Source organism: Pleurodeles waltl, chromosome 5 (assembly GCF_031143425.1).
Source record: "Pleurodeles waltl isolate 20211129_DDA chromosome 5, aPleWal1.hap1.20221129, whole genome shotgun sequence".
NCBI lineage: Eukaryota > Metazoa > Chordata > Amphibia > Caudata > Salamandridae > Pleurodeles > Pleurodeles waltl.
Genome location: NC_090444.1, coordinates 1,507,630,032 through 1,507,645,871, shown reverse-complemented (window position 1 = coordinate 1,507,645,871; position 15,840 = coordinate 1,507,630,032). Strand labels below are relative to the sequence as shown.

The 15,840-nt window shown below is 47.6% G+C and overlaps 1 protein-coding gene across 3 annotated transcripts in view; it reads left to right on the top strand.

Moving 5' to 3' along the window:
• The window catches only part of FBXO9 (F-box protein 9), a 343,828-nt gene that overhangs the window by 124,275 nt on the left and 203,713 nt on the right, over positions 1 to 15,840 (top strand). For all 3 annotated transcript variants that reach the window (XM_069235799.1, XM_069235800.1, XM_069235801.1), the window contains one exon: positions 11,733 to 11,863. In XM_069235799.1, the coding sequence (XP_069091900.1) occupies positions 11,733 to 11,863 (131 nt within the window). The remainder of the gene's footprint in view (positions 1 to 11,732; positions 11,864 to 15,840) is intronic.

Sequence of the window (15,840 nt, the reverse complement as noted above, 5' to 3'; positions counted from 1 at the left end):
AAAACTGGGTTTGTGCATCGCAATGTGCTTTTTGCACGTCGCAAACAGCGAAAGTCGCTGTTTGCGACATGCAAAAAGCTACCTACATGTGGGTCTTGGTCCCTAATTAGGTCTGGTGTTAACAAAGACATTTTGTTTTTATTAAACTTCTATTTCTCTCTCTTTCAGCTGGATTTACTGTGAGTGATCGCATTCTGCTCTTCCACAAGGAGCATATTGCCACACAAAGTAGTTTTGTTCAGTGTCAGGAACTACAGTGACAATCAGTGACGTAACGAAACTGGAGGGTGCCCCTTTGCAAAGAACATGGAGGAGCCCCTCTCCACACTCACTCAGGGCAGGTGCTGTGCTGACGGGCCCCCTGGAGGGCGGCTGCGGGGCCTTTGTTATGCCGCTGGTGGCAACGTGTGCTTTAAGAGTTCAAAAACTTTTTGGGGGGGTTTTGCCAATGTTTGTTACAATGTTGAGGGCCTGGTAGCTCCCACAACAATAAAGTGTTACAAAAGCCATGTCAAAACAAGACACGCATTGATGAAACTAAAAGACGTATAAAAGTATGTCAGATCAGTTGGCTTTGTCAGTGTTTGTTTATTTTCATGCTTCCCATAATCGTGTTGAAAATGGTTACACTGATTTTCCATTAGAAATATTTTTGGGAAATACTAGCATGCCTCAACACATTTTACTAAATGACACTTCATTTGCATATAATCAGAGAGCATTCTGGGAGCATTATACTTAGCCTCTTAGTCTAAACTTTTCAAACATGTGTGTACACGTTTTTTTTTTTTTTTTTGTACTGGAACCAACGTCAGTAGTGAAGTGTGACCTTAAAACATTTCTTTACAGCACGCACCCTAATAATGAAGGCTTTTAAATAATGAACCATAAATACAAGTTTGAACAGCATTATCTTTTGGAAACACATTACCTCAACTGCAGAGAGTTCAACTCTCTGTAAACAGGCAGCCAAAGGGTTTGTGCTGTAGGGGGTTGGACCTACTTGTCCCAAGGACAAAGTAAACATAAAAACTTGTTGCCCTTGACCCCAAACAAGATGTCCCGGGCGTCGGGCGATAGGAATTCCACATCCCTGTAACTCTGATCGACTCGGTTTCAGTCAAAGCGTAATTAAACAAGCATATGTCCAACTCAACCAATGAGTAATCAACGCCCACGTGTTGATCATATGTGTGCATGGAGATAGAAAAATCTACCCGGTCGCTACAATACAGATAAATTGGAGAGGCCAGAAGAATCACTCTCTGTAGGGATAATTCCCGACCTAGGGGGAAGATCTTATTTTGGGAACGGACTATGAAGCCTTTTCTGAACTTTTAGTCACTAAATCAGAATAGCCTAACTGACTCTTGGTGTAGTAAGGCTCCATTTGTATCTTCTGACATAGAGTCCCCTGCCTCCAAAGTGAAACTCTCTCGAACCTAAAAACTGGAACAAAAACATCTGTATCAAAGAGACACCCCTAGATCGTCACCACCTCCTCAGGTATTTCCAAAAACAATAATGTCTTTTGCCGGACAGTTCCGGCATTCACAAAGGGAAGATCCCACTCTGAGAAATACCTGGCAGATAGTCCTAGGTTCCGACAGCCCTTTGGTAGGTCCCACTTTCCAAATTACGAATTATTTATTTTATCGATTATGTCCCTCTTCCAACAATCGAGGCCCTCAGTTGGTGGTTCCCCAGGCATATAGGGAACAGGTACAGCATTTAGCTCATGTAGACAGTGGTGAAGGGCACTTAGGAAGGGAAAAAACTGAGGAATCCATAATCAAGAGATTTTACTGGCCAGGAGTGTATGGCAACATTAAGAAACATTGTCAGTCCTGTCCCAAGTGTCAACTTATCAATCCCTCTACAGACCCAAGAGTTCCTCTCCAGCCCCTGCCTATCATAGAAGTTCCTTTCATGCAGGTTGGCATGGATCTGGTGGGTCCTTCGATTCCATCTACCAGAGGTCACCAATACCTTTTAGTACTGGTATCCAGAGGCTATTCAATTAGCGAGCATTACTACCAAAACCATAGCTCAAGCTATGATAGAATATTTTTCCAGAGTAGGATTCCCAAAAGAAATTCTGACTGTCCAGGGGACCCCTTTAATGTCCCGGTTGATGTCCAAAGTGTCAGGCGTTAGGGGTGCAACAAATACGAACATCGGTCTATCATCCCCAAACCGATGGCCTGGTCGAGCGCTATAACTAGACCATAAAAATCTTTTACGTAAAATTATCAATGACTCTGGGAAGAAATGGGGAAAAAAAAACTTCCTATAGTGTTATGCGCCCTGCGAACTCATGTACAATCATCCATAGAACATAGTCCCTTTGAGCTCCTCTTTGGGAGGCAACTCCGTACCTTATTAGAAATGTTAGCAGAACAGTGGGAAGAGACGGAAGAAGAGATTAAAGACATATTGACTTATACGAGGGAGCTGAAAGAAAATGTACATAACATTTGGGAGGAGGCCCATAAAAGTATGCAAAATACACAAGAGAGACAGAATACCTATTACGATTCGCATAGCCAACCCTGAGAATTATCCATAGGACAACAAGTATTAGTCCTGTTACCGACCACAGACAATAAATTGCTTGCCCACTGGCAGGGACCCTACACCGTGCTAGAAAAGGTTACTCCTGTAACATACAAAATAGAAATACTCACCAGGTCGGGTCGAGAACAGATATATCATATCAATCTGTTGAAAGTATGGCATGAACCGGATGAACAGAACCGTAATCTATATATTTCCACCAATTCCGAACCTGACCTACCCCTATTTCCCACTGGTATGAGGCAGAACGAAGGGGTTCTTATACCCCAATTGGATAATACTCTCTCTCCGGGACAGTTTTCCCTATTACAGCATTTAGTCCATTCTAACCCCAAAGTGTTTTCTAAAACGCTGAAGAGAACCCATTTAATAAAACATCACATTTGTACCATAGGGAACTGAGTATCCTGACAAAGACCGTATTGGATACCAGAAGCCCAAAGTCAGATGGTGGAACAGAAAGTTAAGGGAATGCAGCAGGCAGGGGTTATTGTACCCTCATCTAGCCCCTGGTGCTCACCTATAGTTTTGGTCCCAAAACCCGACGGTTCTATCCAGTTTTGTATTGACTTAAGACAGGTAAATGCCCGCTCACACTGATACCTATCCCATGCATAGAATTGACGACCTTCTGGAACGGTTGGGGAAGGCTAAGTACATGTCTACGTTAGACTTAACAAAGGGCTATTGGCAAATTCCCCTTGTGGAAAGCGATAGAGACCGGATGGTGTGGCAAACAATGTTTTTTCTCTATCGGTTTACACTCCTTTCATTTGGCCTACATGGGGCGCCTGCCACCTTCCAACGGGTGATAGATATGGTGTTGCGGCCTTTCCAGGAGTATGCAGCTGCATACTTAGATTACATTGTCATCTACAGTGAAGCATGGGAAGACCATATTTCCCACATTTCAAACATTTTAAAGGCACTCCGGCAGGCAGGCCTTACAGCAAATCCCTAAAAAAGTAAACTGGGACAGGAGACTATTAACTACTTAGGATATGTGATTGGGCATGGTATTCTGAAGTCACAAATGGAAAAAATATATGCTATCACACAACTCCCTTTTCCATGATGCAAAAAGGATGTTAGAGCTTTTCTATGGGTGCTGGGGTATTATAAACGGTTCATCCCTCACTTTTCCAGTATTGCGGCCCCTCTTAACTGCCTTACTGGAAAAGAACAGACCTAATCAGATCACCCACCTCTCTGATATCGAGAAAGAATGGTTTCTACGCCTTAAACACCTTTTGACAACCGAACCAGTATTATATTGCCCTGATTTTCAGAAACCCTTTAAGGTTCCGACTGATGCTTCAGATCAAGGAATAGGAGCAGTTTTGTCACAAAAAGACGAGGAGGGGCACTACCATCCCATTGTATATCTAAGCAGAAAACTACTACCCCGAGAAAGACACTATCCCACCATTGAGAAGGAATGTCTCGCTATCAAATGGGCTATTGAATCCCTGAGATATTACTTAGCGGGGCGCCCCTTTACTTTGCTCACGGATCATGCTCCCCTGACTCGGCGCAACATAAAGACACCAATGCACGAGTTCTCCGATGGTTCTTATCCCTACAATCTTTTTCCTTCCAGGTGCACCATTCCCCGGGCTCCCTTCTTTCCAATGTGGATTTTCTCTCTAGATCTCCCTCTGACCAGTGGCTCCAACAGCCACTGTCTAGGGGGAGTGGAGGTAAGCGTCTGGGTTCTCTGGACGCAGACCGGAAGTACCCTGGGGGCACGGTCGAGTCCGCCGTACCCTACCCAGAAGAACTGAATGCACCTACAGTCAATCTGCCCGATCGAAACACGGGAGTGAGATGGGCTTTAAAACCCAAGTACATGGGGAGGAGGGCGGCTGGTTCATCAGACGGGGAAGGCGGAGTCATGGAGGAGAGGCCGACGAGCCGACAGAACCCAACGCCGAAGGAAGAAGGACGCGACAGACGGACGCCAAGCCGACCTGGTGCCCAGCTGGAGAACGGACAACGTTACAGAGAACCTTCAAGCAATCTAGAAAGCCACCCAGAGAAGGGTGACTGGGAGGAAAGACGAGGCGAGCAGTCCGGCCACGCTCTGGGAAGAGCGTGGCCCAGGCAGGTATGGGGCGAGCCGCAGGTGGGAACTGGGGAAAAATAAGGAGGTCTTAATCAAGGCATGAAGGTGGGGGGGAAAGCATTACAAATTACCCGGGGAAAAGAAACAAGGATACTTTTGACCTGGGCACTCTTGTTTCTGGAAGATCTTTTTTTTTTTTTTTTTCTATGTTTTGGTTTATGTTATAACCTAGATTTATTTTCCGGCCCGGGCAAGAAATGTAAAGGGAAGAATTAAAAAAGGGTAATGAGGACCAAGAAAGTCCGTATAGACACATTTAAATACACAAGACAGGAAACTGGGAGACCTGACAGCCATAGTAGTATAAGAAAGAGAGAGGGAGAGCCAGAAAGATACCAATCAGCTGCAGCATCAAGAAAAAAAAAACAAGAAAAACAAAAAAAAACAAGAATAGTGAACAGGCAGAAAACAGAAAGAAAATAATATTTACAGCAGACAGAACAAGGAGACAGATCACTTCAAGGAAAAGAAATAGGTGGAAACGTAAAGAAAGAACGAACAGGGACAGAAAAGAGAGAGAACGTGATATTAAAAAGAACCTACCTCCTAAAACAGTCCTCTATGTTCTTCTTTCCTCCTATGTGCTTCCTGGGCCTCCAGCTGGAAAAACAGACAGAAGAAAGTGAAGAAGTGGACGAGAAAGCGAGTGAATAGAAAGAAGAAAGAAGGAGAAACAAGAAAGGGAAAAAAATAAAAACACTGTCCGAACACAAAGACTGTATTATAACTGTACCAAAGGAAATACAAATCAGAAATCAGTATGTCTTCCGCCTCCATTTCTCTGACCCCGTCACAGTCAGTTTGACAGTTGGGCTGTTCACACCGCTCCTCTAGACAGTGGCACAAAGGGGGCTGGGGTGTAGCCTGCATATCTTGATTAGCCATCTATGCTGGAGGGGAGGGGAGGAGTGGTCACTCGCACCTGAAAGGACTATGCCTGCCCTCACGCACTGCCGTCTCTGACCCCCTGGTGAGTGTCTGGGGTCTGGCCTAGACAAGGAAGGATCTTGCAAACACTTTAGACTTTGCTTTGAAGTTTGCCAACTTCAAAGGCAGAACTGGGTATAAGAAGAAGACCCAAAACCCCAGACTTTTAGAATCTTTCTGGAATCAAGCAGAACCTCCCCCCAGGAGAAGAGCTGAAGGAGGAGTACTGTCCCTTTGCTGTGTTGCTTTGCCGGACTGGCCTGCAGTTGCTGCTTCTGCCTGAAAAGAGTGCAAAGGGTGAACTTTGCTGTGTGTCCTGCTTGAGAAAGTTCTCCAAGGGCTTGGAGTAGAGCTTGCCTCCTGTTGGAAGCCTCAGGGACACCAAAGACTTCAGTCTCCTGCAGCTCTGGGAACTGTGTGTTTTGTGCTGCTCAAGAAGAGAAACCACTGCGACGCCGGCAATGATGCCACTGGCCTGCACCATGACCTGCCGACTCCGCACGGAGTCTCATTGCCCCGCTTTGCACCACGACCCTGGTCTCACCAACGCGGTCATTGGACGACTTCACCAATCTGCTGCTCGCACTGCGACCTGTGGGCCCTGCACTCCGGCATCGCCTGCTCACACCGCAGCCTGGGCATCCCTGACGCCGCTGCTCCTGCTGACACCGGTGCGGCTACCTGCACCGTGGCCTGTGGACACCGCTCGTGAGGTACACAAAGCGCCGTCCTGTCCCACACCGCGGCCCCGGTCCACCAGCATCATCGACTCCTGTATCGTCACCAGGCATCCTGCCTGCAGCGTGGCCTGTGGACACCGCTCGTGAGGGTCATGAAGCCGCCTTTTGTCCCGCACTACTTCAGGGCTTCAGCAACGACGACGACCCTGCCTGCTCCGTGACCTGTGGACACCGCACGTCGTACCTCCCGCCCCGCTTCGCAGCGCAGCCCTGGTCTCACCGACGCTGTCACCGAGCCGCTGCCTGCACCGTGACCTGTGGGCACTGCACGTCGCATCGTCACGCTTCGCACCGCAGCCCCGACGCCATCCACGGCAGCGCACCTGACTTCATCAGCCTGGAGTATAACGCGTGTGATCTCAAGGGCCCGACGACTCCTGCACTGACTCCGGAACCGACATTGCAACGTCAGCTACGCCGCTCTCTGGAGCTCACCACGAGGATCACGACGCCCTGCAAATCCAAGGTACTGTTTACTGGTCTTCCCGACACCGTAGCTGGCCCGCAACGCCGCGGCCGGCCTGAACTGTTGGTTTTGCTGATCACAACGCCGTGATAGCTCCAGGTGGAGCTAACAACTTCAAGGAACTGCATTTTTGAGTAAATCTTGCAGAATTCATATTTTTATTACTGTATGTTGGATTTTTATCATATTTGGTCTTGTTTTATATATATAATTTGGCTATTTTTCTAAAAACTGGTGTGCAGGTTTGTAGTGTTTTAACTTATTACTGTGTGTTATGTGCAAATGCTTTACACATTGCTTCGGATATCAGCTGGACTGCTTGTGCCAAGCTACCAAGGGGGTGAGCAGGGGTTATCTGAGCGGGTATCTCCCTTATCCTGACTAGAGTGAGGGTCCCTACTTGGACAGGGTGCAAACTGGCTGCAAACTAGAGACCCCATTTCTAACAGCATGATTATATGAAGATCCACCCGCGTCCTGGTTAATTTGATCCTCTTTGTGGGGCTACTGATGTTGATCTCCCTTGAAAATTATTACTAGTGACTTCAGAAACAAATTGGGTGGCTGCCTTTGTGGGCGGATGCTGAACAGGTCCCGGAAGAAACTGAGTGATTGTAATGCCAGGCGCAGGAACTGGATATGGGCAAAGAGTCAATTGGTTATTCTTCATGTGGACATCTCCCTGCTGGAAAAGTGATAGCTGCCCAGAAGAGGCCGTGATTTTTTCAAGCCCTTGTTCAATGTTTGGTGATAGGTCCTCTCTTAAAGATCTCACCAGTGATTCTAGTCTGGTGAATATGACATTGCTGTGGCCATTTATCAATGCACCTAGTTGCGCCACTATTGGCGGAGGGGCACTTTCTTCTTGGAAGCCAATATTAGGTGGAGGGCCCCTAAACATACCTGTTTTAAGGGGCTGGTGCAGAGGTTTCCTTTTATATGGTACCAGCTTACTGCATCGTTTTTTTTTTGTTTTTTTTTACAGTGGGGAGAAGGGCTGTATAACATCTATTGATGGGTCCGAAACACAAACCGCCTCCTCACACAACCTTTCTGAATAGCCACATGCCAAAGGTTCTCTACCTTTCTCACAGGCATCGGGCTTGCACCAGTAATTGTTTTAGTGCTCTCACTAGCCACCCCATCTGCCATTGGTCCAGGAACCAGAGTGTCACTATTTGGGGTGAGTGGACTGTTAGTCTTTGTGTGACGGAGGCCACGGGGCAGAAGTCAAGGAATGTCGCCTGACTACATTGATTTTCCTCCACCCGCCCACTTTCTGAGTTTAGCACCCCCATGACTGATGACTGATAGTTTGTAATAGAGTGAGTGATGCTGCTAATGAAGTGGTCTTCGAACCACCTCCTCCTTGCGTTTTCCGCTTAGCCATGATCATTTGTATTGTGGCAGGGAATTAAGAGGACTTAAGAGAGCACAACTGCTGGTATAACAGCCCCCTGCGCCACAGCCTTATTGCAAGAGTTCCTACAGAGAGCTTGATGAAAGAGGGGTGACGCAGCACACTTTGGCTGGTCGAGGACTGGTGCAGATGGGCCTGCTGTTGGCCCGGTCTTCGCCTGGGTGCATCCCGCACAGCGGCGATGAAAAGACAGTTTAAAGTGCATATATGTACAGGTGAGGCATCAGATCCTGCTAGGGGACATAGCCCTATCCCAGCAGGTCGCAGCAATTGAGTGTCAGAATTGGCACTTATAAACAAGCATATTTATGGACTTTTCATCACCAGTGATACTATTATGGGATGACCATTAATAGTTCTTCATTAAGAGTTTTTTTATATAACTGTGTATAGGAAAGTGCCCTCTTTCTTGGCATGGTAAACCTCATTTTCTGCCTGTTGTCAGTGTGTTTGACTGTGCCCACTGGGATCCTGCTAACCAGGACCCCAGTGGTTATGCTCTCTCCCTTCTAACTTGGTAACTGTACCTTTTTCTTCCCACCATTGCCATACTGGTCCCCCCACCTAAGTCCCCAATATATGGTGCCTAGGTACCCAGGGCATTGGGTTGGGCTATGGGCTGCAGCAGTTATTTTGTCACCCATATGGAGACCATGCAAAGGGTTCTGTAGGCCTCCCATTGCAGTCTACGTGAAACTGGTGCATGCACCCGTTTTCACTACAGGTCACTGTAAGTCACACCTATGGTAGGCCCTCTCAGCCCAGAGGGCAGGATGCAGGTACCTGTGTCTGAGGGCACCCCTGCACTAGCAGAGGTGCCCCACAAACTCCAGATCCATTTTTATGGACTTTGAGAGTGCGGGGATGCTATTTTACACATGTACTAGATATAGGTCACTACCTATGTCCAGCTACATATTGGTAACTCCGAACCTAGGCATGTTTGGTATCAAACATGTCAGAATCATACCCCAATACTGTTGCAAGTATTGGAAGTATGATTCCATGCGCTCGTGGGGCTCCTTAGAGAACCCCCAGCATTGCTACCACCAGTCTTAAAGGGTTTTCCTGGCAGCCCAAACTGCTACTGCCCCTCAGACAGGTTTCTGCCCACCTGCTGCTTGATCTGATAAAGCCCAAGAAGGCAGAACAAAGGATTTCCTTTGGGAGAGGGAGGTAACACCCTCTCCCTTTAGAAATAGGTGTGACTGGCTTGGGAGGGGTTGCCTCCCCAAACCACAGGTATGCTTTGAAGGGCACATTTCGTGCCCACTGTGCGTTAACCAGTCCACATCTGTTCAGGGACCCCCAGTCCCTGCTCTGGTGCGAAACTGGACAATGGATAGGGGAGTGACCACTCCCTGTCCATGACCACCGAAAGGGTGGTGCTCAGAGCTCCTCCAGAGGGTCCCTGGGGTCTGCCATCTTGTTTTCAAGGTTGTCAGGGAACTCTGGGAGCATCTGCGTGGCCAGGACAGGCAGGTGACACCAGAGCCCCCTCCTTATAGGTGCTTACCGGGCTAGGTAACTAAACCCCCTTTCAGGGCTATTTAAGGTTCTCTCTCTTGGGTGGGTCCTCCGGTTCAGCTTGCAAGACTCCAGCGGGATTCCTCTGCATCCTGCACTATGACTTCTGGCCAATGGAACTGCGACTGGACCCTCCAGGAACTGACAACGCTGCAATCAACGAAGAAGACACTTCTGCAACTTTGTTTCCTCTGCTCCTGCCAGCTCTGCAACATTTCTCCGGCTGTGCATCCTCAGAAGACAGCAACTCTTCAGCCTGCACAAGAAGAAGGAATCTCTCTTGGAGTGAAGGAGTCACCCCCTGCATCCGCAGGCACCTGCTGCAAACGAAGACCGGCTGCGTGGATCTCCCCTCATTTTGAGCTGTGCGGATCCTGCATCATGGGTGGTGGTCCGGAGCAGTCCTCTAGGTCCTCGCTGCAACCTGTCCAACTTTGTTGGAGGTAAGACCTTGCCTTCTCACGCAGGACAGAACCCCCATGCACCTCATCTCTTGCAGCTGCCAAGGCTTGTATGCATCTCGTCCAAGGGAATTTCAGGCGATGTGTAGCTCCAGCCCCCAGAACTCCTTCCTGCGACACTCAGCCCTCTGCGTGGTGTTCTTGCGGCGTGGAATCCTTTTTTTTAGTGCTGCTTGGGCTCCTGCAATTTCTGTGTCCCCGTCCTGTGGGACTCCTGTGGGTGCTGCCTCTGCTCCTGTGGACTCTCTTTGATGCTGAGGGTCCCCTGTGACTCCCCCTCCTGGTTTGAGTCCTTGTGGGCCCGGCAGCACCACTTTTCCTTAATCACGACTTTGCCTTTGCCAAGGCTTGTTGGTGGAATTTTGCACTGACACCCGTCTGCAATTGTCACTCCAATGTGGGACATCTTCTGCATCCATAAGAAACTCTTCGCCGGCTCCAGGGCTGTAGTGCTGACCTGTTCTTCCTCACCGTCGACCAACTCCTGCATCCACAGCTGGGTGGGTAGTAGCTCCTACTCCTCCTGGACTCCACTGTGACTCTTGGACTTGTCCCCTCTCTCCACAGGTCTTCTTCTTTAGGAATCCACTGCTGGTTTCTTGCAGTCTTGTTTGGTTGTCTTCTTTTTCTTCTTTTCCTCCTTTTGGGTGTTTGGGGAAAGTCCAGTGATTTACTCCTGCTTTCCTGGTGGTTGGGAGGTACTGTGTTACTTACCTCTGTGGTTTTCTAGTACCTCCAGCTCGCCTCTACACATTCCACTTACCTTGGTGGGTGTCCTGTGTTTGCATTCCATTTTTTTTAGTATAATGGTTTGGCCTCTCCCCCTAGAGTCACTATTGGTTACTGCTATTTGCACTGTTTTCTATCATTTTCTATACCTATTTCTGATTGCTAGTGTATATATTTAGTGTATTATTTACCTCCTATTGGAGGGTTACCCTTCTAGTATTTTGTGGTATCGTCTTCCAAAAATAAAGTACCTTTATTTTTGTACAACTGAGTGTTTTCTTTCACATTGTAAGTGCTGTGTGACTATAGTGGTATTGCATGAGCTTTGCATGTCTCCTGAATAAGCCTTGGCTGCTCATCTACAGTTACCGCTAGAGAGCCTGGCTTCTAGACACTGCCTACACTTCACCAAGAGGGTATACCTGGTATAATGTGTAAGTCTTAGGTACCCACCACACACCAGGTTCCTACACTGTGTTATTGGAATGATGTTCTGAAATCTAACATTGATTACATTTGAATCATTGTAACTTCACTTTTGAGTGTATTCACTAAGGAATTCTCTTGTCAAGCCTTTCTATATTTTTTGGTAATATGCAGTGAAGCATTCTACCCACAGGCATTCAGTACTGTTGTACTTTTCTTTGCAAATAAAATATGAGTTTAACCTAATAATTTGTGAAGCTAGACCTCAAATTTACACGGATAGTACATTTAGTTCTTCTTATCAAGAATGTGCATTTTCTTTATATTTTTATAGCATGGAGAGTACTGATGATGAAACCAACATGGCAGATTTGATGTCATACTTCCAGCAGCAAATGTCTTTTCAGGAGTCTTCACTCAAAATGTGTCAACCTGAACTGGATTTCAGTCAGACTCACATCTCAGGTGAGACTGGGCTCCATCCTTAGTCGATGGTATCATTGGAGCTTGGGAGTGTCTGAATCTATTACTAAGTTGGTTCACTTGCTTTTTTATAACAGGGAACTGGGGCTCTAACGTGTTCCATAGAGTTCTCTAGTATTGGATCTTTTTTCTAGCTTCAAATGCTTGAATCTTCCCCTTCCTATAGGTGGAAGTCCAACGGTAATTATAACAAGCAGTATAAAGAAAAGCATTGCTCAGCAAGTTTAAACAAGTGAGTGTTAGCCAAATTGTATCATTTTAATGAGAACCAAAGTTCAACCAATCAGGAAGCAGCTCCTAAAGCACTCCTCCACTCGAGTGTCACCATACCTCAGATTTCTTACCTCACGTTTGCTGTTGCTGTTTGCAGTTGGTGCCCTAAGTGTGCCGGGTGTGCCCTGACATGGGTCCCAGGCTCACTATGCCACTGGATTCAAGCTGGCTTGGCTGATGAAGGGTAATACCCTGAAACCAGTTGAAGGATGCTTGTTTTCTGGTCTAGGGAGGACTTGGCCTGGCAGTTCGAGCTGGACTGTTCCCATGCGGAACAGGGTCAAGACTGATTTGCATATGGCTGGGTCTAAACTGGGGTGGCATGGTGTGCAAAAGAATTGATGGATTAAACCCAGATCTGTGATTGGGGGTGAAGGTTTGATTGGTTCTGCATTCCTTCCATCATTTGTGTTTGTTTGGTTATATTCAACATGGCACACCTTACAGTTTGTTCAAAAACCTACTGGAAATCCACCTCGGAGGAGGTCGCATCAACATCTTCATCTGTTACTGTCTGAGATTCTTTCAGTTCTGCAAAAAGAAGCCATGGAAGAAGTTCTATACAATCACTGCAATATTGGCTTCTATTCAGGGTTCTTTTTAATCTAGAAAAAATCAGGTCAACAGAGACAAATACTTGATCTTCGACAGCTAAACAAATTCCTGAAACAAAAATCCTTTTGCATGGTTAGGGTAGAGGAAATCCTCCAAATGCTAAACTAGGGGGATTTCATGACATGACTACATCTCCAGGATGCTTACGTTCATATTCCAGTCCATCCAAAGCATTAAAAATATTTGAGGTTTTAGGTGGCTGGTTGCTGTAGGAGGCTGGCTCTGTATGTACTATTTCAAAGTAAGAAATAGCATGCACAGAGTCCAAGGGTTCCCCTTAGAGGTAAGAGTGTGGCAAAAAGAGATAATTCTAATGCTCAGTTTTGTGGTAGTGTGGTCGAGCAGTAGGCTTATCAGAGGGTAGTGTTAAGCATTTGTTGCACACACTGGCAATAAATGAGGAACACACACTCAGACAATTCCAGGCCAATAGGATTTTATATAGAAAAATATCTTTTCTTAGTTTATTTTAAGAACCACAGGTTCAAGATTTACAAACAATACTTCAAATGAAAGGTATTTCACCCAGGTATCTTAGGAACTTTGAATCATCACAATAGCATGTACAGTTGTGGCGAAAATGGTAATAAGCTATTTTAAAATTGGACACAGTGCAAAAATCAACAGTTCCTGGGGGAGGTAAGTATTTGTTAGGTTCACAGGCAAGTAAAACACTTACAGGGTTCAAAGTTGGGTCCAAGGTAGCCCACCGTTGGGGGGGGGGGTTCAAGGCAACCACAAAGTTACCACACCAGCAGCTCAGGGCCGGTCAGGTGCAGAGGTCAAAGTGGTGCCCAAAATGCATAGGCTTCAATGGAAATACGGGTGCCCTGGTACCAGTCTGCCAGCAGGTAAGTACCCGCGACTTCGGAGGGCAGACCGGGGGGGGGGGGGTTTGTAAGGCACTGGGGGGGACACAAGCAGGCACAGAAAGTACACCCTCAGTGGCACAGGGACGGCGGGGTGCAGAGTGCAAACAGGTGTCGGGTTTGCAATAGGATTCAATGGGAGACCCAGGGGTCTCTTCAGCGATGCAGGCAGGCAAAGGTCCTGGGGGTTGCGGGTGCAGTGTCTTTACCAGGCGTCGGGTTCCTTGAAGAAGGCAGTCACGGTCAGGGGGAGCCTCTGGATTCCCTCTGCAGGCATCGCTGTGGGAGTTCAGGGGGGGTCAACTCTGGCTACTCATGGGCTCGCAGTCGCCAGGGAGTCCTCCCTGTAGAGTTAGTTTTCCGCAGGTCGAGCCGGGGGCCTCTGATGCAGAGTGGAAAGTCTTGAGCTTCCGGCGGGAAACGTGTGGTCTTTAAAAGTTGCTTCTTTGTTGCAAAGTTGCAGTCTTTGTGGAACAGGGCCGCTGTCCTCGGGAGCTTCTTGGTCCTTTTAGATGCAGGGTAGTCCTCTGAGGCTTCAGAGGTCGCTGGACCCTGGGGGACGCGTCGCTGTTGCAGTTTTTCTTTTTCTTGAAGTGGGGAGACAGGCTGGTAGGGCTGGGGCCAAAGCAGTTGGTGTCTCCGTCTTCTCTGCAGGGCTTCAGGTCATCAGTCCTTCTTCGTCTTCAGGTTGCAGGAATTTATCTTCCTAGGTTCTGGGGGCCCCTAAATACTCAATTTAGGGGTGTGTTTAGGTCTGGGAGGTTAGTAGCCAATGGCTGCTAGCCCTGAGGGTGGCTACACCCTCTTTGTGCCTCCTCCCTGTGGGGAGAGGGGCACATCCCTAATCCTATTGGGGGAATCCTCCATCTGCAAGATGGAGGATTTCTAAAAGTCAGAGTCACCTCAGCTCAGGACACCTTAGGGGTTGTCCTGACTGGCCAGTGACTCCTCTTGTTTTTCTCATTATCTCCTCCAGCCTTGCCGCCAAAAGTAGGGGCAGTGGCCTGGGGCGGGCATCTCCACTAGCTGGGATGCCATGTGGTGCTGTAACAAAGTGAGTGAGCCTTTGAGGCTCACCGGCAGGTGTTACAGTTCCTGCGGGGGGAGTCGAGAAGCACCTCCACCCAGTACAGGCTTTGTTACTGGCCACAGAGTGATAAAGGCACGCTCCCCATGTGGCCAGCAACATGTCTGGTGTGTGGCAGGCTGCTAAAACTAGTCAGCCCACACTGGAAGTCAGGTATGTTTTCAGGGGGCATCTCTAAGATGCCCTCTGTGTGTATTTCACAATAAAATGTACACTAGCATCAATGTGCATTTATTGTGCTGAGGAGTTTGATACCAAACTCCCCAGTTTTCAGTGTAGCCATTATGGTGCTGTGGAGTTCGTGTATGACAGACTCCCAGACCATATACTCTTATGGCTACCCTGCACTTACAATGTCTAAGGTTTTGCTTAGACACTGTAGGGGCATAGTGCTCATGCACCTATGCCCTCACCTGTGGTATAGTGCACCCTGCCTTAGGGCTGTAAGGCCTGCTAGAGGGGTGACTTACTTATGCCACAGGCAGTGTGAGGTTGGCATGGCACCCTGAGGGGAGTTTCATGTCGACGTAGTCATTTTCTCCCCACCAGCACACACAAGCTGGTAAGCAGTGTGTCTGTGCTGAGTGAGGGGTCCCTAGGGTGGCATAAGACATGCTGCAGCACTTAGAGACCTTCCCTGGCGTCAGGGCCCTCTGTTACCAGGGGTACCAGTTACAAGGGACTTACCTGAATGCCAGGGTGTGCCAATTGTGGAGACAAAGGTACAGTTTTAGGGAAAGAACATTGGTGACGGGGCCTGGTTAGCAGGCCTCAGCACACTTTCAAATCTTAACTTGGCATCAGCAAAGGCAAACAATCAGGGGGTAACCATGCCAAGGAGGCATTTCCTTACAGTTGCCATTACCAAGGTTCTGTCTTTTAGACTTAAGTCTGTACTTTAAAGTTTCCCCAAATGTATGGCTCCTGTTGTGGCTTAACTAAGGAGAAAAGGCTCCCTTTTTTCCCTTTGTGGACAACTGGATTCTGAGGGGTCCTTCATCTCACAAATGAAGGAACCTATAAAGACATGTCTCCAGTTGTACAGAAAACAAGGTTTAGCACTGAACAAAAATAAATATTATATATAACCAGGAAGGCAGACAATCTTTTTAGGG